The 26140-nt window shown below is 40.7% G+C and overlaps 1 protein-coding gene and 1 long non-coding RNA gene across 2 annotated transcripts; one reads left to right on the top strand and one right to left on the bottom strand.

Annotated features, from left to right (window-relative positions):
* Positions 1-5268: 5268 nt before the first annotated feature.
* LOC139578591 (regulator of G-protein signaling 5-like) lies at positions 5269-22112 on the top strand. Its single transcript, XM_071406414.1, has 5 exons — positions 5269-5377; positions 11118-11231; positions 13193-13254; positions 21364-21530; positions 21687-22112. Exons 1-5 carry the CDS (start codon positions 5334-5336, stop codon positions 21846-21848), a joined length of 549 nt encoding a protein of 182 aa, XP_071262515.1. The 5' UTR covers positions 5269-5333; the 3' UTR covers positions 21849-22112.
* On the bottom strand, positions 20376-25696 carry LOC139578592 (uncharacterized). The gene is made up of 3 exons (XR_011675572.1): positions 25582-25696; positions 21601-21836; positions 20376-20804 (listed from the first exon to the last, which is right to left on the bottom strand). It is a non-coding gene; the product is annotated as an uncharacterized lncRNA (long non-coding RNA).
* Positions 25697-26140: the final 444 nt, after the last annotated feature.

Below are 26140 nucleotides of genomic sequence, written 5' to 3'. Positions count from 1 at the left end.
CATCAACCCAACTTGCCGTGTTTGGAGGAGGAGGAATGCTGCCTATGACCCCAAGAAACCATCCCCACCGTCAAACATGGAGGTGGAAACATTATGCTTTGGGGGTGTTTTCCTGCTAAAGGGACAGGACAACTTCACCGCATCAAAGGGACGATGGACGGGGCCATGTACCGTCAAATCTTGGGTGAAAACCTCCTTCCCTCAGCCAGGGTATTGAAAATGGGTCGTGGATGGGTATTCCAGCATGACAATGACCCAAAACACACGGCCAAGGCAACAAAGGAGTGGCTCAAGAAGAAGCACATTAAGGTCCTGGAGTGGCCTAGCCAGTCTCCAGACCTTAATCCCATAGAAAATCTGTGGAGGGAGCTGAAGGTTCGAGTTGCCAAACGTCAGCCTCGAAACCTTAATGACTTGAAGAAGATCTGCAAAGAGGAGTGGGACAAAATCCCTCCTGAGATGTGTGCAAACCTGGTGGCCAACTACAAGAAACGTCTGACCTCTGTGATTGCCAACAAGGGTTTTGCCACCAAGTACTAAGTCATGTTTTGCAGAGGGGTCAAATACTTATTTCCCTCATTAAAATGCAAATCAATTCATAACATTTTTGACATGCGTTTTTCTGGATTTTTTTGTTGATATTCTGTCTCTCACTGTTCAAATAAACCTACCATTAAAATTATAGACTGATCATTTTTTGTCAGTGGGCAAACGTACAAAATCAGCAGGGGATCAAATACTTTTTTCCCTCACTGTATATCTTGAAGTCGAGGCACTCCAGGTGTCCTGGACATGCGCTTCAATCAAACAGAAGGCATGCAACATTTCGTTTTAATCCTGTATTGAACACATATCATCCCGTCTTCAATTTTATCGATTATTAACGTTAAAAAATACCTAAAGTTGTATTACAAAAGTATTTTGAAATTTTTTGGCAAAGTTTACAGGTAACCTTTGAGATATTTTGTCGTCAAGTTTGAGCAAGTTGGAACCGGTGTTTTTCTGGATCAAACACGCCAAATAAATGGACATTTTGGATATATATCGACGGAATTAATCGAACAAAAGGACCATTTGTGATGTTTATGGGACATATTGGAGTGCCAACAACAGAAGCTCGTCAAAGGTAAGGCATGAATTATATTTTTATTTCTGCGTTTTGTGTCGCGCCTGCAGGGTTGAAATGTTTTCTCTCTTTTGTTTACTATGGTGCTATGCTCAGATAATAGCATCGTATGCTTTCGCTGAAAGGCCTATTTGAATTCTGACATATTGGCTGCATTCACAACCAGTGTAGCTTTAATTTGGTATCTTTCATGTGTGATTTAATGAAAGTTTGATTTTATAGTAATTTTCATAGTAATTCATTTTAATTTGGCGCTCTGCATTTTCTCAGGCTTTTTGCCAAGTGATAGAGTAGCGTCTTGCCTAAACTCAGATTTTGGATATAAATATGAACTTTACCGAACAAAAAATACATGTATTGTGTAACATGAAGTCCTATGAGTGTCATCTGATGAAGATTATCAAAGGTTAGTGATTAATTTTATCTCTATTTCTGCTTTTTGTTACTGCTCTCTTTAGCTGGAAAAATGGCTGTCTTTTTCTGTGACTTGGCTCATACCTACCATAATCGTTTGGTGTGCTTTCGTCGTAAAACCTTTTTGAAATCGGACACTTTGGCTGGATTTACAATAAGTGTAGCTTTAAAATGGTGTAAAATACTTGTATGTTTGAGGAATTTAGATTATGAGATTTCTGTTGTTTGAATTTGGCGCCCTGCAATTTCACTGGCTGTTGGCGAGGTGGGACGCTAGCGTCCCGAACGATCCCAGAGTTAAGATACAGTACCAGTCAAAAGTGTTGACACACCTACTCATTCAAGGATTTTCTTGATGTTTTACTATTTTCTACATTGTTGAGAGAATGCCAAGAGTGTGCAAAGCTGTCATCAAGGCAAAGGGTGGCTACTTTGAAGAATCTCAAATATATTTGATTTGTTTAACACTTTTTTGGTTACTACATGATTACATATATTGACTACGACTACAGTATACTGTATATTGGCAACTAAACCTTTCAAATGCCAGTACCATGATCCAACCAATCATGCTTATGCCAGTCATGGTACAGTTGAAGTTTACATACACTTTGGTTGGAGTCATTAAAACTTGTTTTAACAAGAAAACTTCATAAAACTTCAAATTTCAAATATAAAATTAAATCCTCACAGGGGCGACGTATACAGTTGAAGTTGGAAGTTTACATACACTTAGGTTGGAGTCATTAAAATTAGTTTTTCAACCACTCCACACATTTCTTGTTAACAAACTATAGTTTTGGCAAGTCGGTTAGGACATCTACTTTGTGCATGACAGAAGTAATTTTTCCAACAATTGTTTACAGACAGATTATTTCACTTATAACTCACTGTATCCAATTCCAGTGGGTAAGACGTTTACATACACTAAATTGACTGCGTTTAAACCTGCTTGGAAAATTCCAGAAAATTATGTCATGGCTTTAGAAACTTCTGATAGGCTAATTGACATAATTTGAGTCAATTGGAGGTGTACCTGTGGATGTATTTCAAGGCCTACCTTCAAACTCAGGCTTGACATCATGGGAAAATCAAAAGAAATCAGCCTCATAAAAAAATTGTAGACCTCCACAAGTCTGGTTCATCCTTGGGAGAAATTTCCAAACACCTGAAGGTACCACGTTCATCTGTACAAACAATAGTATGCAAGTATAAACACCATGGGACCATGCAACCGTCATACCGCTCAGGAAGGAGACGCTTTCTGTCTCCTAGAGATGAACGTACTTTGGTGCGAAAAGTGCAAATCAGTCCCAGAACAACAGCAATGGACCTTGTGAAGATGCTGGAGGAAACGGGTACAAAAGTATCTATATCCACAGTAAAACAAGTCCTATATCGACATAACCTGAAAGGCCGCTCAGCAAGGAAGAAGCCACTGCTCCAAAACCGCCATAAAAAACCCAGACTACAGTTTGCAACTGCACATGGGGACAAAGATTGCACTTTTTGGAGAAATGTCCTCTGGTCTGATGAAACAAAAAAAGAACTGTTTGACCATAATGACCATCGTTATGTTTGGAGGAAAAAGGGGGCGGCTTGCAAGCCAAAGGACTGGTGCACTTCACAAAATAGATGGCATCATGAGGGTTGAAAATGATGTGGATATATTGAAGCAACATCTCAAGACATCAGTCAGGCAGTTAAAGCTTGGTCGCAAATGGGTCTTCCAAATGGACAATGACCCCAATCATAATTCTAAATTTGTGGCAAAATGGCTTAAGGACTACAAAGTCAAGGTATTGGAGTGGCCATCACAAAGCCCTGACCTCAATCCGATAGAAAATTTGTGAGCAAGGAGGCCTACAATCCTGACTCAGTTACACCAGCTCTGTCAGGAGGAATGGGACAAAATTTATTGTGGGAAGCTTGTGGAAGGCTACCAGAAACATTTGACCCAAATTAAACAATTTAAATGCAATGCTACCAAATACTAATTGAGTGTATGTAAACTTCTGACCCACTGGGAATGTGATGAAAGAAATAAAAGCTGAAATAAATCATTCTCTCTACTATTATTCTGACATTTCACATTCTTAAAATAAAGTGGTGATCCTAACTGACCTTAAACAGGGAATCTTTTCTCGGATTAAATGTCAGGAATTGTGAAAAATTGAATTTAAATGTATTTGGCTAAGGTGTATGTAAACTTCTGACTTCAGCTGTATATAATAAGACTACCTGATAGATGGTGTAGACTCTTTTAGAGCAACTTCTAAAACTGTTAATGCGTGTTGAATTGCCTTTATCTGCATGGTTGCATACACATTCGAAAACATGTCACTGTATCTTTCTGTCTTTTCTTTAAGGCTGTCAAAAGACTTCAACTGTAATTATGTGAGAAGTTGTCACAAGTTACATTGCATTAGCTTCATCAGACCAGTGTTTTTAGATTAATGATTACATCACTGAGAATATACACTGTTTATTAAATGCAGGCTTGTTTCACAATCTATCCAAGATAAATGGGAAATACCTCCAAACTCTCAGACAAGCACGTTTTTGAGAAGTCCCACTGTTATCATTGTTATGATTTTGCTTTATAATGATTGATATACAGCAAGTATTACTCTGTAACATCATTAACGAGTGGACCTTATTTAGGGTTGTTGGTGTAGCTACATTATTTACCAGTGTGGTGAACTTTCACATGACAATCAGCTTGAGTTGGCATGGGTATGTGAACCAGTCTTTTTCATGTTTCTGTACATTAGTAACCAATGCTATCAGCTATATAGGAATGGTAACTTCACATCCCATTGTTCAGGGTTCAAGTCCAAACCTCAGTCTACTGAGACTTGCTAGTGCCAAAGAAAGCTGGAGAGCGTGGGTGTGCACTCTATGTCTATGCATACCATTACTCGTCAATGGGGAAATGCAATCATTGTTCACCATTCTTGATTACAGCATGGTCAGTCACATTTGTCACACTGGCTAATCAACACAATGTTGAAAACATTTCAACATTTCAACTACTTTAATAGCAACTTTTAACATGAGGTCCAGATATCTCTTGTAAGGAGATAAGTGTTGGTCTTTTTGGATAAAAATGAATTGCTCCAACTACCATATAAATTACAAGGTTTGGTCTTTCATTTTTTTCCCCTCAACAGCTGTAGACAGGATATCTGTGACTGAACCTTTCCTATTTATAGCTAATGATGTTTGCTTTGTGTGATGGTTGAAAAAGCCAAGCATGCATTGCTCACATAGATAATGTTTATCTGAAACATGTTTTTCCAGCTCCGCTGGAGTTCATGCCAGTCCTAGGACCTCCTACTTGCAGTCTATACCTAAAGTTGAATTCACTTCCATGTTTTGCTAATTGAGAAAGATAATCGAAAGTAATCTTGATTTGAGTGTTAATAGGCTGTTAAAAGCCTGCTTAATTACTTGACACATTTCTCTCTCACCACCTGATCAATGGTTCGGTTCAGTTCAGTGCAACTTTTTTACCTTTGTAAATTTAAGCATCTGATCCCAGATCTGTGGTTAGGGACTAACTTCTAATTCCAGCCATCCCAGTTCTACCAGACCACTTCTCATCCAGCTGACCCTGACTTCTCTTCCTGCAGTCGCAGACCTCCATTTCATTGGCTTATGCTCTTGGCCCTGAGCCAATAGGCTCTATGTATATAAACTCCTCAAGAGTGCTGAAAGACAAAGTCAAAAAGAAAAAGGGAATCTTACGGTGGTGGACTCACTCAACAACACATCAAAAGAAAAACAGAAAATGTGTAGAGGATTAGCTGCATTACCCCAAACATGTCTGGAAAGGTGAGATACCAAAATAATTATGCTCTCTCTTCTGCTCTCTGAAAGGGTAATCTCTCCTACTGTAGCTTGCCTGAAATAACCCCAGAGATATCACATCACAAGTTTCTGAGGTTGATTTCTTAGTTGGAAAATGTTTGGTCTGTAATTAAAATCAGATTTCTTTATTCATAGTTAATTTTTTATGCTGAGCTCTTTTTTAGTATAGTTGAAGTCATTGACATATGCTGTATGGTAATGAAGTTAATTGTGAATACAGTTCTTCATTTTTAAAAAAATCTACTTTTTGCAAAACATGTACGATAAATGGAAACTTGATTAAATACTCTTCCAAAATCTTTCAATTGTCAAAAAAGTTGAAAGATTCCAGTTGCAGAGATAAAGGTATTGTTCCATGATCTGATAAGATCTTAATGGCTTAATGATAGCATCTTGCTGACTGTATTCCACTACTGCAGTCCAGACTCAGCAATTTCTTCCACCTGCAAGACAGGAAGGTTTTGCCAAACTTAAAAGCAAAAAAGAGGTACAGTTTCTGCTCTTTGTCATCCTCTGGTGATTAACTTATTAAGATGCAGATTAGGCCAAGAAAGCAAAGAGAAATCAGTATGATAACCTGCACTGGCCTGTTTCTGGCACAAGGGAGGATTATTACATCCCAGTATCATGCATACATGATTTATAACTTATATATTGAGTTATGCATATTAATTTCTTAAATCAAACTATTACTTGGAGCAGTATTTTTTGATAAAGGAAGTTCATATATAACTGGCAAATAAAGCAATAGAACTCATTGGCTGTTTTTCCAATATGCATTCCCTGAAAACTGTTCATCAATCAAAGCAATTAGACAACAGCTACTAGTTGATAAAAAATCCTGGATTTAAGATTTTATTTTCATAGGGGATTAACACCATTACTTAAAATTGCACGTCATTACTTGGAGAATTTTTAAATGTTCATCTGCTTTATGGGCTCTTGGTCAACCTCTTAATTGCAGCCCTGGTTAGATTGGATATTCTGTAGAAACCAATGGAAACATGCGGCCTAGCTTAGTTGAGTGTCATCCCTGGTCAGGAACAACAAGGTCTATCCTGTTAACAAGAAGCTGCACGTATGTATGCACATGTGGCTGTTGTTTTAGTTGAGCCCATCTACTGATCGCTGACTATAGGGATAGATGAAAGTAATAAAGAGGAATCAACTACCTGCATTTCACCATATTATTCATTATTGATCAGACTTTGTCTTGTTTCTTGTCTCTGCCGTTTTTTTTACATGAGTGAGGTGAGCTCTAAGTAATGATAAACTTGGTTATTCTATTCAAAGTCTCTTTGATTTACTCACTAAAATGTTCTCTTTGTATTAAATCATTTTGATTATTGCGTTTTTGGAAATAGCAAGTCAAATTGTTAGTGTGTCATTGTGTCCACAAAGTATTGTGTCCAGCCTCCTTTCTCTTTTTTTACTTTTAGTTTAGTTTGAGATGGTTAAAAGTAGGTATTTTGATAATTAGAAATTACGGTTAACATATTTAGTTGATTGATGATTAAAAGGAAAATGAAAAATCAGTTAGAAAAAAAATATGTTTTATCCCTTTTAAATGTAAATTATTACACGGGTCATTATAGTGTACATTATAGTGTACTGACACTGTGCCATTGAAAACAAAGGCTACATCACATGACCTCTAATGGGCCTGATTCACCTGAGGTGGGGTTGTGTTATCCTGGGTCTAAACTAGGGCAGTGTCGGTCATTACATTTTGTCAGCCGGTGATTGTCAAGCAAATAACTTCCGGTCTCACTGTAATTGACCATTGATTAACAAACACATTTAGCATCTCCTGGCTTCCACTAATTCATACCTTTGGAACATCTACATTTTAAAAAGTATAATAAATCCATTATTTATTTTAGGCAGGTCTAAAGAAACATGAAATGAAGAAAATGTAGTATATTTCAGAAGAACAGAATAGCATACTCTGAGTCCTTATGTTAGGCCCTGATCTGGCTATGCCATTATGGCTATGGGCTACACTAGTTCATTTAGCTGACACGATTTGCTTAGAATTTTATAGTGTGAAGAATACAATTAAACATAGCTGAATAAAATATAAAGGATATTTTCTCCAAACTATTTGAGGGCGTGAGCACATGTGGCTATTCTGTGTTGAGCGATTAACAAAGAAACAGGTAATCCAACATGCTTAATTTAAAGTTTTTATTTATGTAACTTTAGTCGTGATACAAACGTTGGGCTACATGTTTTGATTTTTAATGTAAAAAACAAGGTTGCATGATCCGACTCCAATGATGATTTGAAAAAAGTCGCATGAAAGGCATGAGCTCTGCTTGTTTTTTAATGCACAGGCTGTACACGATTCATCATTCTCTCATTCACAATTTGACAAGCACTTGATAATGCCGAGAATTTCCAGGCAGCATCCCCTTTGTGTGGCCATAATGCCACCTAAAAATACCTTTTGTGTTCAGTGGCCGTTGTGACCTTGGGCTGAATATAATATCTATAATTCCCTTCTCCCGGCTGGGCACTCCGAAGCACCTATCACTCACATGGCTCTCCGTCACATGATCGGGTCTTTCTCACAGGCTACAAGTGAAGACAGACTCATCGGGGACACAACTGCATGCATCCGTATCCAATTCCGAGGCGCATATTGAAGATATTGGAAGAACTGTCCACATTTACTTTTTGTCAGCCAACAAGCCCAACGAACAGCAAAAGCACTAGTCTATGTCAATCTACTATTCCCCATAGTACAAAAGCTGATGCAACTAATCAGAATGTTTAGCTTCAAATGTTGATAAACTATTAGACTATTTCTTCACATTATAAGCACAAAAATGCGCACACAGCAGTAGGTTATAAGGAAAATGTTCCATTAGCAGGAAAACACCACTCTCAAAAGTGACCGCATTTGCGATTATGCATGTAATGCTTTTATTATAAAGGTGCATTTTTATGGTTAATATTATCTTCCCCAAACTTGAAACTCACATGCTGCATATTTATGCCAGTTAGGCTCTACACCCTTTGTAAAGTGGATTAATCTGTTTAATTTTAAGTTATTTTAAGTTATTTGGCCACTTTAGTTGTGATATAAACCTTATCAAAACATACAGTACCAGTCAAAAGTTTGGACACAGCTACTCATTCAAGGGTTTTTCTTTATTTTATGATTTTCTACATTGTAGAATAATAGTGAAAACATGAAATAACACATATGGAATCAAGTAGTAACCAAAAAAAGTTTTAAACAAATCAAAATATATTTTATATTTGAGATTCTTCAAAGTAGCCACACTTTGCCTTGATGACAGCTTTTCACACTCTTGGCATTCTCTCAACCAGCTTCATGAGGAATGCTGTTCCAACAGTCTTGAAGGAGTTCCCACATATGCTGAGCACTTGTTGGCTGCTTTTCCTTCACTCTGCGGTCCAACTCATCCCAAACCATCTCAATTGGCTTGAGGTCGGGTGATTGTTGAGGCCTGGTCATCTGATGCATCTTGGTCAAATAGCCCTTACACAGCCTGGAGGTCTGTTTTGGGTCATTGTCAAAACAAATGATAGCGCAAACAAGATGCGCAAACAAGATGAGCAAACAAGATGAGATGTGTCTGTTACTTGAACTCTGTGAAGCATTTATTTGTACTGCAATATGAGGTGCAGTTTACTCTAATGAACTTACCCTCTGCAGTAGAGGTAAATCTGGGTCTTTCTTACCTGTGGCGGTCCTCATGAGAGCCAGTTTCATCATAGCACTTGATGTTTTTTGTGACTGCACTTGAAGAAACTGTAAAAGTTCTTGACATTTTCCGGATTTACTGACCTTTATGTCTTGAAGTAATGACGGACTGTCGTTTATCTTTGCTTATTTGAGCTGTTCTTGCCATAATATGGACTTAGTATTTTACCAAATAGGGCTATCTTCTTTGAAGAATCTAAAATCTAAAATATATTTAGATTTGTTTAACACTTTTTTGGTTGCTATATGATTACTATATGATATTATATGATATATTATTTCATTGTTTTGATGTCTTCACTATTATTCTACAATGTGGAAAATAGTTAAAAAAATAAAGAAAAACCCTTGAATGAGTAGGTGTGTCCAAACTTTTGACTGGCACTATATAGGCCTATGGGCTAGGCTACATGAGGTGTGCGACTATGATTTGAAAAAGTCAACAACAAAAAAGGCATTCACTGTTTCTTGCCTTAAGCTGGGCATCATTCACAAGTGATAATATATCATTCAGAAGTGATAGGCCAATATTGTAGCGAACGGAGCTATTCCTGTGTTTCATTTTCATGCAAGCCAGATAGGTTATACTCCTGTTTTAAAGAAAAACAATGTGCTTAATATTAGGAAAGTTGAGAAATAAATATGGTAGACCTAGCCTATAAAATACTGTAACATTATGGAACAATGTTTTTTAAATTAATCAAATGGTTAGCAGGAGAGGCAAAATGGACAATCCTGGCCTAAAAAACGATGATTTATGTCGCGCAGATGAGAGCCAAGTGAACCGAATCACACAGGGTTGTAACACCTAAGGAAGACACTCTTTCCCAGTGTTTTTGCCATTCATGCTCTCCCCATTGAGTAGAATATATCATGGTGACATCTAGATGGCTACCAATATTAGTTATTTCTTGTGTAGGATGCTATCCTACTTGAAATACTGTATAATCCTGGCAGGGGAAAATCCGCCACGTTACTAGATTCCATCGCCAACACTGTGTTAGGCCACAGCTGACCAGTGGCACTGCACAGGTCGGCAGGCACCTCGATACAATACGGTGCACAGGTCATTTGCATCAGCTTTAGCGGATCACGAGTATGGCCCATAACACGGATTATGTGTAAAATGCAGCCCGTCAATTCCCCAAAATATGGGTCATCTTTTGAACTGCTAGAAACAACCAATTTTCTCTGTATTAATGGTGGAAACGGTCACGAATCTGTGCTCAGTATTCTCTATTGCACTCAGAGTGACAGTGATGTTTTTCTAGGTCACACAGCTAGATATCTACAGGAATTTAGAGCAGACCAAAATGGCTTTTGTCAACTTGAGGTAGGTAGCTAGCAAACGTTAGCCAGCTTTCTAGCTAGGCTAGCTAAGGAAACATGCAGTAATTCAACGTTGGCTAGCAATAAATATGCTTATAAACAAGGCAAGGTACCTACCCAGCAGCTGCTGAAAATAATCTTCCACTTCACAGCCGCTTCAAGATTATATTTATTAAAATAGCCGGAGCTTCAAGTCTCACCCAACAGCATGAAGATGGCACCTGAAACGGATCATTTGAATCTACAGTAGGCATAAGCTATTACTGTAAAAAAAAGAAAGTACAGTATGTTAGAGTAATTTTTACATGAGGCTTCCTAATTACAGTTAATAACAGTATTTTTCAGCATTTTACCCATAATGCAGTGGTATACTGTGCATCTTACAGTGTTTTACTGTTGAAATTACAGAAAAGTCTTACAGTGTACTGTAGGTCTTCTGCTCTGTTGCTAATTGATTTTCAGCTTGTATTGTATCGAACTTCACTGATTGGTTATAGCTATCTGTGCTCACTTGGTTTTCCTGACTACAATCTGCATTAGCCAAAGCCATTACTATGGTCGTTATACTGTTCTAACTCCTGAATGTGTGTCATTTTAAAAAATTACAGCCCTCATTTCCTCATGTGTTTCCTTTCTCAGGGCTAAAGAGATCAAGTCTAAGTTGGGGGTTCTCCTCCAGAAGCCTGAGAATGGCATTGACCTGATTATCCCCTACCCCGAGAAACCAGAGAAGAAGCCAGAGAAGCTTCAGAAGTGAGTACTGTAGCTTTCTCCTTCCCTCAGACAGCCCTCACACACACAAACATGAACACAAACACATACTCTCTCTCTCGCACACACACTCCCGCAAACACCTTAGAACAGCATGGCTACAGAGTGCATCAGTTACATCCCTGTGCTCCCCAAAGGAAGGAAACATATAGAAACTGCTCTGTTTCAAACAGTGTCAATTGACATTTGTAAATGTGACTTCTGAAGGTAATTGTGGGTGAATACATATGCACGCACCACATTTCTGTTTTTCATTTTAATATATTTTTTGAAACAAGTTATTTGTTTCATTTCACCAATTTTGACTATTTTGTGTGTGTCCATCACATGAAATCCAAATAAAAATCAATTTAAATTACAGGTTGTAATGCAACAAAATAGGAAAATGCAAAGGGGATGAATACTTTTTCAAGGCACTGTATGTAAACATCATTATTAAAGTGGCATTAATAAAGTGACTAGTGATCCATTTGTTAGAGTGGCCAATGATTTCAAGTCTGTATGTAAGCAGCAGCCTCTCTGTGTTAGTGATGGCTGTTTAACAGTCTGATGGCCTTGAGATGTTGTGGGGCCCCAGTGTTGAGGATCAGCGAAGTGGAGATGTTGTTTCCTACCTTCACCACCTGGGGCGGCCCGTCAGGAAGTCCAGGACCCAATTGCACAGGGTTGGGTTGAGACCCAGGGCCTCAAGCTTAAGATGAGCTAGGAGGGTACTATGGTTTTGACTGCTGAGCTGTAGTCAATGAACAGCTTTCTTCCATAGGTATTCCTCTTGTCCAGATGGGATAGGGCAATGTGCAGTGTGATGGCGATTGCATCGTGTGTGGACTTATTGGGGCGGTATGCAAATTGCATTGGGTCTAGGGTGACAGGTAAGGTGGAGGTGATATGATCCTTGACTAGTCTCTCGAAGCACTTCATGATGACAGAAGTGAGTGCTACGGGGCGATAGTCATTTAGTTCAGTTACCTTTGCCTTTTTGGGTACAAGAACAATGGTGGCCATCCTGAAGCATGTGGGGACAGCAGACTGGGATAGGGAGAGATTGAATATGTCCGTAAACACTCCAGCCAGCTGGTCTGTGCATGCTCTGAGGACGCGGCATGGGTTAACACGTTTAAATGTCTTACTCACGTCAGCCACGGAGAAGGAGAGCGCACAGTCCTTGGTAGCGGGCCACGTTGGTAGCACTGTATTATCCTCAAAGCGGGCAAAGAAGGTGTTTAGACGTCGGTGTCTGTAACGTGGCTAGTTTTCTTTTTGTAGTACGTGATTGTCAGGAGTCCCTGCCTCATACGTCTTGTGTGTGAGCCGTTGAATTGCGACTCCACTTTATCCCTATACTGACGTTTCGCTTGTTTGATTGCCTTGCGGAGGTAATAACTACACTGTATTCGGCCATATACCAGTAACTGAAACGTAGCTGGTTTGAATCCCTGAGCTGACAAGGTGAAAAATATGTTGATGTTCCCTTGAGCAAGGCATTTAACCCTAATTGCACCTGTAATTCACTCTGGATAAAATATGAGAACGAGAGAGATCATCCACTTACTTGTGGAACCTCTTACATAATGGCAATTTTCCCCACTAGCTCAGTAGTACAGCCATCAATTAAGGTTAGATGATGCAGGGCTCTCTCTCGTGTGTGTGTGTGTGTGTGTGTGTGTGTGTGTGTGTGTGTGTGTGTGTGTGTGTGTGTGTGTGTGTGTGTGTGTGTGTGTGTGTGTGTGTGTGTGTGTGTGTGTGTGTGTGTGTGTGTGTGTGTGTGTGTGTGTGTGTGTGTGTGTGTGTGTGTCTGTGTATTAGGGGGAGAACAATCGAGGACCTCTAAACCTCAATGACCATACAGGGTGCTGTATTAATAGGCTGTGGGTGACAAACTGTTTAATCAAGGGTAAGGTGCGTGTTGTTTAACTGTGATATTGTGTTTGTGTGTTGAACAGGCCCATTCCTGAAGAGGCTGCTCAGTGGCGTGAGTCCCTCGACCATGTGCTGACCAACAGCTGTAAGTACGCTCAGAAATACACACACACACACACACACACACCAAATAAGTCCTTGTGAAAAGCCATGAGGTCTTCTAGTTTCTTAACCCAATCATATGATACTTTATGAGTGACGCCAAATACCGAGCAGACTTAGAATTAACACTAACTCTGATGGTATTCATTATGCAGAGAGATCTCCTGGGAGAACTAACATTTTATAATCCATCTGTGAACATAAAGTCTATATTATGTAAAAGATGACACCTGGGTCTAAATTGAAACAGCTGGAAAATACTGAATGCTTTTAAGGGTCTGGTCTCAATCTTCTAGTGTTGCATTCCTCAAGGCTGTGGTGTGTGTGTGTGTGTGTGTGTGTGTGTGTGTGTGTGTGTGTGTGTGTGTGTGTGTGTGTGTGTGTGTGTGTGTGTGTGTGTGTGTGTGTGTGTGTGTGTGTGTGTGTGTGTGTGTGTGTGTGTGTGTGTATGTCATTATCGTCCAGGTCGTGTGAATGACCAGACACAGTGCTTAAGCCAGCTTGTTTATGTTTGCGTCAGAAGCCTCATATACTCAGAGCTGGCTGGAGAGATGATGAGCTCAGTCACACACACACACACACACACACACACACATACTGGGAAGCATGATTTACTAAGAACTGGTTTGGGTAATGTTGTGCTGGTGGTGATATGTGTAAACTGCTCTGCACCCAGAAGATTCCTGATGCCGACACAACAGACAAAGCAACATGCTGCCATTAATGATGCTTAAATGTATGCAATCACTTTCCCAAAAATGATAAGATGGCATTATGCCAGGAATCTCTCCTCACTTACAACATACATGTGTAAATCATATAGTTATCTGTGATCAGATATGTACTGTACATACATAAATACTTACGTACATAAGTACATGATTTAGGCTAGTGGGTTGTATTGGTACCACATGCTGTGATCTTAGTGTATGGTAGTAGCCTACTGCATCTCCGGTTTACTAACCACCGGTCCTGGCAACCCATCATTACGCACACCTGGCATCCCTCATTACGCACACCTGCCCCCCATCCTGAGGCACACCATCACTACCCTGATTACTCCCTCTTTATCTAGCACTCCCTAACATCACTCTTCAGGTAGTATTGGTTCTGTGTTCATGTCCAGACACTGTGCTTGTTTTGTATTGTGCTATTTTCTTTATTATTAATATTAAACTGACCACCTGACTCCCAGCGTCATCGTTACACCTACCCTTACGAAAAAAACATGTCAAATTTGCAGTTTCACATTCGAAAAATGCAATTTCAAATGGGAAACCATATTCTCACATTTATAAAATGTTGAGTTCACATGTTAACACCACCTTTTCACATGTGAGAAGATTAACATGTTTTCACTTCACATGTGAAAACACATTTGCTGTTTCATATTAAATCCAAATGTTAGATGCTACCACCCTCCTCTAAATCAAAACCAAACATGAATTTCATGTTGTGTTCTCATTTTCTGCGCACACTTGTCTGTGTTTCACACCTGTTTGTCCTAGCTAATCAGCGTCGCAATACAGGCACCATGCTGCCGGACAGGAAGTAAAACGGAGCGTGTGCGAGCAAACATTGACATCTACGGTATGTCTGGTTTTGATTTGGAGGTGGGTGTGGTAGCATCTAACAATTGCATTAAATTATTTCCTGGGAACTGCTCCACGCTGCAAAAAAAAAACACTTTTCAATCAGAACCGTCTATTGAATACAGATACACTACATGACCAAAAATATGTGGACACCTGCTCGTTGAACATCACATTCCAAAATCATGGGAATTAATTGGGAGTTGGTGCCCCCTTTGCTGCTATAACAATGTCCTTTCTTCTGGGAAGGCTTTCCACTAGATGTTGGATTATTGCTGCGAGGACTTGATTCCATTCAGCCACAAGAGCATTAGTGAGGTCGGGCACTGAGGTTGGGCGATTAGGCCTGGCTTTCAGTCGGTGTTCCAATTCATCCCAAAGGTGTTTGATGGGGTTAAGGTCAGAGCTCTGCGCAGGCCAGTCAAGTTCTTAAACACCGATCTCAACAAAACATTTCTGTATAGACCTCGCCTTGTGCACAGGGGCATTGTCATGCTGAAACAGGAAAGGGCCTTCCCCAAAATGTTGCTACAAAGTTGAAAGCACAGAATCGTCTAGAATGTCATTGTATGCTGTAGCGTTAAGATTCCCTTCACTGGAACTAAGGGGCCTAGCCCGAACCATGAAAAACAGCCCCAGACCATTATTCCTCATCCACCAAACTTTACAGTTTGCACTATGCATTCAAGTAGTTAGCGTTCACCTGGCATCCGCCAAACCCAGATTCATCCTTCAGACTGCCAGATGGTGAAGCGTGATTCATCACTCCAGAGAACACATTTCCACTGCTCCAGAGTCCAATGGCAGTTTGCTTTGGCATTGCACATGGTGATCTTAGGCTTGTGTGAGGCTGCTTGGCCTCCCAATGAACAGTTATTGTGCTGACATTGCTTCCAGAGGCAGTTTGGAACTCGGTAGTGAGTGTTGCAACCGAGGACAGATGATTTTACACTCTATGCACTTCAGCTCTCGGCAATCCCGTTCTGTGAGTTTGTGTGGGCTACCACTTCGCGGCTGAGCCGTTGTTGCTCATAGACATTTCCACTTCAAAAAACAGCGCTTACAGCAACTCTAGCAGAGCAGAAATTTGACAAACTTACTTGTTGGAAAGGTGGCATCCTATGAGGGTGCCACATTAAAAGTCATTGACCTCTTCAGAAAGGCCATTCTACTGCCAATGTACCTATGGAGATTGCATGGCTGTGTGCTCGATTTTATAAAACTGTCAGCAACGAATGTGGCTGAAATAGCCAAATCCACTAATTTGAAGGGGTGTCCACATAATTCTTTATATGTAGTGTAATATGGAACATTGATTTAACAGAAATAAAGTTTGTTAGGAAACCTGAACAAACAGGTAGCATGGGGAAAGTGGTGAAGATGATGTTCTGTAATGTTATTATGTTGGTGTGTAGCAGTGTGATTCAATAGCCTACTAAATGCCACAAGTGAAGTTTCAATCCAAGAAAAATAAAATAGTTCACTACAGTTCAATTCAATGTTCTTCTCCAGAATTTTTTTTATCATCCATGGGGTTTTGTGTCATTTGATTTCAGATTGCTGCGTTTTATTGCCTCTCTGTGTAACACATTGTCTCAAAGTGGCCATTTAGATGGGGGGAAAAAGCCAGAGATATAACATCAGAGGTAGACAATAGGACACGCATCGATGAGCTTTGTGTTTCTGCAGTAATGTTCACTATAGTAGAGTATCTGGATAGATGAAAGCAAAGAGTGGTTTTTCTTTTTTCTGAGTCAAGGGAAGTTGTTGGATCAGGGTTCTGGTTATTTATTTATACTAAACAAAAATATAAAAGCAACATGCAACAATTTCAACAAATGTACAGAGTCACAGTTCATATAAGGAAATCAGTTAATTGAAAGAAATGTATTAGGCCCTAATTTATGAATTTCACATGACTGGGCAAGGGCGCAGCCATAGGTGGGCCTGGGAGGGCATACATTTACATTTACATTTAAGTCATTTAGCAGACGCTCTTATCCAGAGCGACTTACAAATTGGTGCATTCACCTTATGATATCCAGTGGAACAACCACTTTACAATAGTGCATCTAACTCTTTTAAGGGGGGGGGGGTTAGAAGGATTACTTTATCCTATCCTAGGTATTCCTTAAAGAGGTGGGGTTTCAGGTGTCTCCGGAAGGTGGTGATTGACTCCGCTGACCTGGCGTCGTGAGGGAGTTTGTTCCACCATTGGGGTGCCAGAGCAGCGAACAGTTTTGACTGGGCTGAGCGGGAACTGTACTTCCTCAGAGGTAGGGAGGCGAGCAGGCCAGAGGTGGATGAACGCAGTGCCCTTGTTTGGGTGTAGGGCCTGATCAGAGCCTGAAGGTACGGAGGTGCCGTTCCCCTCACAGCTCCGTAGGCAAGCACCATGGTCTTGTAGCGGATGCGAGCTTCAACTGGAAGCCAGTGGAGAGAGCGGAGGAGCGGGGTGACGTGAGAGAACTTGGGAAAGTTGAACACCAGACGGGCTGCGGCGTTCTGGATGAGTTGTAGGGGTTTAATGGCACAGGCAGGGAGCCCAGCCAACAGCGAGTTGCAGTAATCCAGACGGGAGATGACAAGTGCCTGGATTAGGACCTGCGCCGCTTCCTGCGTGAGGCAGGGTCGTACTCTGCGAATGTTGTAGAGCATGAACCTACAGGAACGGGTCACCGCCTTGATGTTAGTTGAGAACGACAGGGTGTTGTCCAGGATCACGCCAAGGTTCTTAGCACTCTGGGAGGAGGACACAATGGAGTTGTCAACCGTGATGGCGAGATCATGGAACGGGCAGTCCTTCCCCGGGAGGAAGAGCAGCTCCGTCTTGCCGAGGTTCAGCTTGAGGTGGTGATCCGTCATCCACACTGATATGTCTGCCAGACATGCAGAGATGCGATTCACCACCTGGTTATCAGAGGGGGGAAAGGAGAAGATTAATTGTGTGTCGTCTGCATAGCAATGATAGGAGAGACCATGTGAGGATATGACAGAGCCAAGTGACTTGGTGTATAGCGAGAATAGGAGAGGGCCTAGAACAGAGCCCTGGGGGACACCAGTGGTGAGAGCACGTGCTGCGGAGACAGATTCTCGCCACGCCACCTGGTAGGAGCGACCTGTCAGGTAGGACGCAATCCAAGCGTGGGCCGCGCCGGAGATGCCCAGCTCAGAGAGGGTGGAGAGGAGGATCTGATGGTTCACAGTATCAAAGGCAGCCGATAGGTCTAGATTCTAGACCTATCGGCTGAGAGAGAGGGGAGAAAGAGGGGAGAAAGAGGTCAAAGCACAGGGTAGGGCAGTGTGAGCAGAACCAGCGGTGTCGTTTGACTTAGCAAACGAGGATCGGATGTCGTCGACCTTCTTTTCAAAATGGTTGACGAAGTCATCAGCAGAGAGGGAGGAGGGGGGAGGAGGGGGAGGAGGATTCAGGAGGGAGGAGAAGGTGGCAAAGAGCTTCCTAGGGTTAGAGGCAGATGCTTGGAATTTAGAGTGGTAGAAATTGGCTTTAGCAGCAGAGACAGAAGAGGAGAATGTAGAGAGGAGGGATTGAAAGGATGCCAGGTCCGCAGGGAGGCGAGTTTTCCTCCATTTCCGCTCGGCTGCCCGGAGCCCTGTTCTGTGAGCTCGCAATGAGTCGTCGAGCCACGGAGCAGGAGGGGAGGACCGAGCCGGCCTGGAGGATAGGGGACATAGAGAGTCAAAGGATGCAGAAAGGGAGGAGAGGAGGGTTGAGGAGGCAGAATCAGGAGATAGGTTGGAGAAGGTTTGAGCAGAGGGAAGAGATGATAGGATGGAAGAGGAGAGAGTAGCGGGGGAGAGAGAGCGAAGGTTGGGACGGCGCGATACCATCCGAGTAGGGGCAGTGTGGGAAGTGTTGGATGAGAGCGAGAGGGAAAAGGATACAAGGTAGTGGTCGGAGACTTGGAGGGGAGTTGCAATGAGATTAGTGGAAGAACAGCATCTAGTAAAGATGAGGTCAAGCGTATTGCCTGCCTTGTGAGTAGGGGGGGAAGGTGAGAGGGTGAGGTCAAAAGAGGAGAGGAGTGGAAAGAAGGAGGCAGAGAGGAATGAGTCAAAGGTAGACGTGGGGAGGTTAAAGTCACCCAGAACTGTGAGAGGTGAGCCATCCTCAGGAAAGGAACTTATCAGGGCGTCAAGCTCATTGATGAACTCTCCAAGGGAACCTGGAGGGCGATAAATGATAAGGATGTTAAGCTTGAAAGGGCTGGTAACTGTGACAGCATGGAATTCAAAGGAGGCGATAGACAGATGGGTCAGGGGAGAAAGAGAGAATGTCCACTTGGGAGAGATGAGGATCCCAGTGCCACCACCCCGCTGACCAGAAGCTCTCGGGTGTGCGAGAACACGTGGGCAGACGAGGAGAGAGCAGTAGGAGTAGCAGTGTTATCAGTGGTAATCCATGTTTCCGTCAGTGCCAAGAAGTCGAGGGACTGGAGGGAAGCATAGGCTGAGATGAACTCTGCCTTGTTGGCCGCAGATCGGCAGTTCCAGAGGCTGCCTGAGACCTGGAACTCCACGTGGGTCGTGCGCGCTGGGACCACCAGGTTAGAGTAGCAGCGGCCACGCGGTGTGAAGCGTTTGTATGGTCTGTGCAGAGAGGAGAGAACAGGGATAGACAGACACATAGTTGACAGGCTACAGAAGAGGCTACGCTAATGCAAAGGAGATTGGAATGACAAGTGGACTACACGTCTCGAATGTTCAGAAAGTTAAGTTTACGTTGCAAAAAATCTTATTGACTAAAATGATATAGTACTGCTGGCTGGTGAAATAGGCTAGCTAGCAGTGGCTGCGTTGTTGACTTTGTTTGAAAGTGTAGCTGGCTAGGTAACCTCTAACTGGCTAGGTAACCTCTACAATTACTCTAGACTACACAATTATCTTGGATACAAAGACGGCTATGTAGCCAGCTAAGATCAAACAAATCAAACTGTTGTACTGTAATGAAATGAAATGTAATACTACCTGTAATACTACCTGTGGAGCAAAGCGGAATGCAACTACTCGCTCCAAACCAAACCGGAAGTGCGTATCGTAAAGGGAGAGGCAATAGAAGTGTTGTTTCTTGTATTATTGTCTTTTGTGTCTTTAGAGGACTGCTTCACCTTAATGACCCCTTTCCCTTTTTTTCTATCCTTATTTTGTCCCACTTTGTCCCTTCTTTGTCCCTTCTTCTCTTCTGCCAACTAGACACTCCTTGTTAGCTAGCTAGCTTCTTTCAGGAATGTCCCTAGCAACTGCCTAGCAACAGGTAAACAACTTAGCTAGCTAAGAAAACGGTATAATTTTATGAAAAATTGTTACTTTTTCAAAAGCCTTTCTTCTTTGTTTGCTGCTTGTTTGGTCTCCTATTCAGTTTGCAGTTTTCTTTTGATTTTTTTTCGATGTACTTTACTCTAAAAAAAAAACATTTAAATTTCAATATTTGTAGGAGCTCATCTTTTCAGCTGCTGCTGCTTAATTTGGAATTTGGAATTAGCATATTGGCATAGGCCAATGAGTTTTTCCCTACAAAAATGGCTTTATAACAGACATAAGTACTCCTCAGTTTCATCAGCTGTCCGGGTGGCTGGTCTCAGACAATCACGCAGGTGAAGAAGCCGGATGTGGAGGTCCTGGGCTGGCGTGGTTACACGTGGTCTGTGGCTGTGAGGCCGGTTGGACGTACTGCCAAATTCTCTAAAACGATGTTGGAGGTGGCTTATGGTAGAGAAATTAACATTAAATTATCTGACAACAGCTCTGGTGGACATTCCTGCAGTCAGCATGCCAATTGCACGCTCCCTCAAAACTTGAGACATCTGTGGCATTGTGTTATGTGACAAAACTGCAAATCTTAGTGTTCTTTTATTGTCCCCAGCACAAGGTACACCTATGCATGATCATGTGGTTTAATCAACTTCTTGATATGCCACACCTGTCAGGAGAAAGGGCAAAGGAGAAATGCTCACTAACAGGGATTTAACACATTTGTAAACAACATTTGAGAGAAATAAGCTTTCTGTGCTTATGGAACATTTCTGGGATCTTTTATTTTAGCTTATGAAACATGAGACCAACACTTTACATGTTGTCTTATATTTTTTATCAGTGTACTGTATATACAATCAGGCCCATTATGTTTTCACTTCAGCAACACATATTGAGGATTAGCGGGCCATGTAAGAATCCAACTCCCAACTCTGATAGTGTAAACACTCAGCCATCGGAGCTTATCATAATCCTATCATAACAGAGGCACAGTGGCAGCATGTCTCTGGAATTCAGGACTCAGGGGAGATCTTGGAGGATTGGCCAAATGCCCTCTGTGTTAAAATATGGGAACAACTCACTGTCTCTCTATTTCACTCTGTCTCTACTTTCTCTCTCTTTGCTTCTTCTTTGTTCTTTGCTCTCTGCTCTGTTTCCCTCTCCCCCCACTCTCTCTCTCTCTGATCATTTAATATTCCCATCTCCTCTATCTTTCTGTCTCCCAGATGGCCTGGCCATGTTCCGTGGCTTCCTGCGCTCTGAGTTCAGTGAGGAGAACATTGAGTTCTGGGTGGCCTGTGAGAACTTCAAAAAGATCAAGTCTCCCATGAAGATGACTGTGAAAGCCAGACAGATCTATGAGGACTTCATCCAGACCGAGGGACCCAGAGAGGTGACAGAAAATGTGTCATGCAAATGTGTACTATTGTATTTTTGTATTTGTTGTCCAAGCCCAGACTTACCTTATCCTTCCTGTCTCCGTCTCTCTCTGTCTCTCTCTCTCTGACTCTCTCCTCCCTCCCATCCTTCTCACTTTTCCTCCCTTAAGGTGAACATTGATCATTACACCAAGGATGTGACCCTGAGGAACCTGGTTGACCTTTCCTCCACAACCTTTGACCTGGCCCAGAAGAGAATTTATGCTCTGATGGAGAAGGACTCCTTCGGCCGCTTCCTGAGATCCGAGAAGTACCAGGAGCTGGTTAAATAAGAAGATGATTGCAGAGTAAGGGTAAATTCCAAACCAATTGGTTATCATTTGAAGTGGAATTAGGCCTTTAAAATGATTTGATGGAACTGACTCAAGCAAGACTGCAGGTTTGATAACTAATGACAAACATAAAGATAGATCTCATTCTAAACCACCTTGACTCCATATTTCAAATGACTAATTACTACTATATTTGTCTTATATACCTGTAGCCAATCAAAATTGTACAAGTCAATTAAAAAAGTAAAGAGTGTGGAAATACAATATGACAATATGACATTATTTGTTAAATGCTTACTCCAACTGAGAGACAAACAAACCACCAATCAATTATACAGTGATTTAAACAAATACATTTGAACATCACCATTTCTTAGAAAGATAAACCAAAGGTCATAATTATTGCAGACAAAATAGTCTGCAATGATTTTGTCCCATAGACTAAATAAAAAGTCTAAATAAATTGTCTAAATAAATAGATCCTAGACAGACAGACAGATAGACAGACCATATTTGTACAACAACTTTCCCAGGAATAAAAGACCATTGGCTTTCAGAGTTTCTGGGGAGGAGAATATGACCTCTGCCTTGAGACTCTTAGTGACACATCCAGTACCCATCAAGTGTTCTAAATGGGGGAGAAAGGGTGAGGGACTTCTTGGAACCGGACACTCTAGCGTTCCCACAGCCAAGTAGTAAACAGTCTAAGAAGAAAAGACATACAGTAGAAACCAGGTGCCTTGAGAAGCTGTGAGAATTTCTCCCCAACCATGCTCTCATGCAATCCTTGGGACAAGTGGTAGGCAGTTTGTTCAGTGGTTTACGGACCACTGTATTGTACGTTGATAAGATGGGAATACCGAGTAAGAGTGGATCTCATAAAAGAATAGAACTCAGTATTTTCTCCAAATATTTTTTTTGGGGGGGTGAACTAATTGAAAGTCAGTCATTTCACCTAAAGATAGCAATGAAGCATAGGAGATGAGCAAAGGACACATACCCAATACATCAACATCATAAAGTTTTGTGACTTTTCTACCATAACAAAATAGAAATATATGCACTCCATTATTGATTGACTAATCTTATCAAGTATTTCTATACAGCTTTCAGCATTTCTGTTTATCACTCACCATTCACTATAATAACTAGTCTTCACACCTTTCATGGTCTGAAAAGCAGATGGTTTTAAAGAGTGGAGGTGTATCAGTATGAAAAGGTTATTGTAGTAGGCTATCTCAGTCTAGTGTAGCAATTATATAAATACCTTACATTGTGTTTCTATTATGCACTTGCATGTTTTTATATATTTTAAGGGTGCAGCTGTCATGGCCATAACATTGAAGTATTATTACACAGAAACTCAGTACCTATACAAGTCCTTATTGTTGCCCCATACACACAATTCAACTTGCTGCAACACTGCAGGTCAGGAGTTGACAATATGGTCATTATAATTAATTGATTGTCCAATAAAAAATGTCACTTGAAGCTAAAATGTTAAAATGTTAGATCACATACTTTTCAATCACTTGACATGGTACACTAATAGAGTTTAGTAACGAAGGCAATTCCACGTTAACAGAATGATGCTAAGACTCAGATTTTTCACTTTAAAATGTATGTCAAACAAAAACAATGACTGCAAAGTTCAACCATACAACTCTATGTTCAAGGACTACTTTAAACAATTTCCACTGACGCGTTTACTTGAAGAACAGTGCAGATGCAAAGTTTGGTAACAATGACGGTTTGTCCTGTTTGTGCCATCCTTCTTTTACTAAACTTTGGATCTGCACTGTTCCTCAAGCAAATTTGTTTTTGAAACATTTCAGTGTTTTTGTAATATTTTCAGTGGAAATTGTTAAACATCATCCTAATGCATAGAGTTGTATCTTTGTATTCTCTTACTGTGGAATTTCCCAATACTAACACAAAACAATATGTTTCTGATGTGGCATTGATAAGTGTATCTGGTTGCATAGATTGGCCAATCTACTGCTATTGCTCAAGATGTGCCTTCAGTGAAAACACTTATGGACTTATGACTTATGGAGTGCTAAGTTAATATCTGACACATGTATTATTTGTAGTCAACCACATAAAAGACATCAGTACATTAAATTCCTGAAGATGTAGTTATTTTTCTATGTAAATATCTACCAGTATTTAGTAGTATTTGTGTTGATTAAGTTGACTACCCCACTGGACTGAATGGGAGTTGTGGCCAAGAGAGGACTGATTGAAGAGTATCCAGGAAAGAACCATGTATTTTAACTGTCATAAAAGAGAAAACATCTGACTATCTATTGTCACTCTGTTTTATTATGCAATATCCATGTATTTTTTACTCATTTTGTGATCACAAGTTTATCGTTTACGAAAGAACATCTCTCAACATAGTACCCAATAGAAGGCCTACACAAGGATTTTTTGCACACCAAGTGTTTCATAATAAGTAATTATTTGTTTGTGTGATGACATAAGGGATCAATATTACACAGATACATAAGGGAGAGTGGGGTAAGTTGAGCCAAAGGGGTAAGTTGAGCCATCCTTGTTTCTAGGAAACCATAAAATCCTCCCATAAATAACAATTTTGTGAACTAACACTCGCACTTGACATTTTCCCCCCCTTACTAGCTCTGACTTTGCTTATAGCTACTTTATTGAACACATTTACTTACTGTGACTGTGATATGTGGTTGTCCCACCTACAGTAGCTATGAATGCACAAACTGTGAGTCACACTGGATAAGAGTGTGTGCTAAATTACTCAAATGAAAATGTAAAAATGTTGACCATATATTTAAAAAGAGTTCATCATTTTATGGAGTTTGTGAAGGAAGAAACCACATGGAAAAAGTGGTAAGCAAGTTTGGTCCAAAAAACGGATTTTCACCAAGTCAAATGAATTTACTGTGTTAGAGGTATCATGATGCTTGTATCTAAACCAAAGTAGATAATTTTAAGATTGTTCTATAAATCAGTTGGGGGTCTTTATAAGCTTAAATATGAGGTCCTAAACCTAGCATGAAAGTGCATCCTTGTAGCTGTGTGGGCTAATATAGACAAAATATTTGCCTTGGGGTAAGTTGAGCCAATAGTCATGGGGTACATTGAGCCAATGGTTGAGCCAATGGCAAGTTGAGCAAATTGAAGTGTTTTCTTCCAAGGCATAATGCAAGGGATTATCACTGGGATACAAGGTAAAAAAACAGGGCCTGGCCTATATTAAAAGTGTAGGAAAAAATACAGTGTTTGTTAGGTGTTAAGGCTGTGTTAAAATATGCTTAAAATAATAAAAATACAAAAAATTGATTGTGATTGTGTAGAATTGTGTTTGAAAAATAAAGATAAAAGTAGTGGTCATTTTTCATTCAGCACAGAAATGCGTGTCGGTTTAACTTATGCGGTCCTGCGGCTCAATTGACATGAATTCTGATTATTTCCAGGGATACACAACATTCTGAAATATATGTAAATATCTTTGTTAGAAAAAATACTATATTTCCCTTGCGGCAGTAATGCTGAATGGAAAAAATGCCTCAACTCACAACTCTCCCCTACATACAGTACACAAAATGAATAACCCCAAAAATAACAATTTAAGACAGAGGGGAGATGATGATAAATCCCATCTAAAATACACACCCGCTATGATTTTGTACATTAACAAACACACAGCTTCCTGAGGCAGAGTTAGCTAACCTCCAGACTCACGACTACTCACATGAAGAGAGAGGTTGTTTTTCTTCTAATTAACATAGTGCGTACATTGGACCCAGGAGGAGAGCATCATTTTCCTGCGAGCGAATGAAAACGTCAGAGTAGCGAGTGGAAAACAAAGAGGAAGCTGATGCACAAACAGTGTCACAGCCTAAAATGTAGGCTTCGCACTCCTTATTTCTGTCATGGTCCCTAGAATCACATGGAGGGTTGTGATGTCCCCTTGTGGTCATCTGTGAACCTGACAAAAACGTCTCATTGGTTTTCTCTCTTCCCTTTTACATGCGTTCACTTCACACACTAGCGGGTTCTGTCGTATGTGTTGAGATTTACACAACCCAAATGGGCAAAAACTGGTTGAACCAATATTGTTTCCACATCACTTCAACCCCCAAAAATCTATGCGATGATGTTGAATCAACGTGGAAAACAAATTGGATTTGCAAAAAGTCATCAACATAAGGTTATTTTTTTTCACCCAACTTTTAACCTAAATTCAATAACATGGTGACATTTGTTGTTGATTTCATGTTGAATTCATGTTAGTTGAATTCTAGATGAAT

This window comes from Salvelinus alpinus, chromosome 6 (assembly GCF_045679555.1).
Source record: "Salvelinus alpinus chromosome 6, SLU_Salpinus.1, whole genome shotgun sequence".
Taxonomy (NCBI): Eukaryota; Metazoa; Chordata; class Actinopteri; order Salmoniformes; family Salmonidae; genus Salvelinus; species Salvelinus alpinus.
The sequence above is the reverse complement of the archived record's forward strand: the minus strand, read 5'-3'. Positions and strand labels throughout refer to the sequence as shown.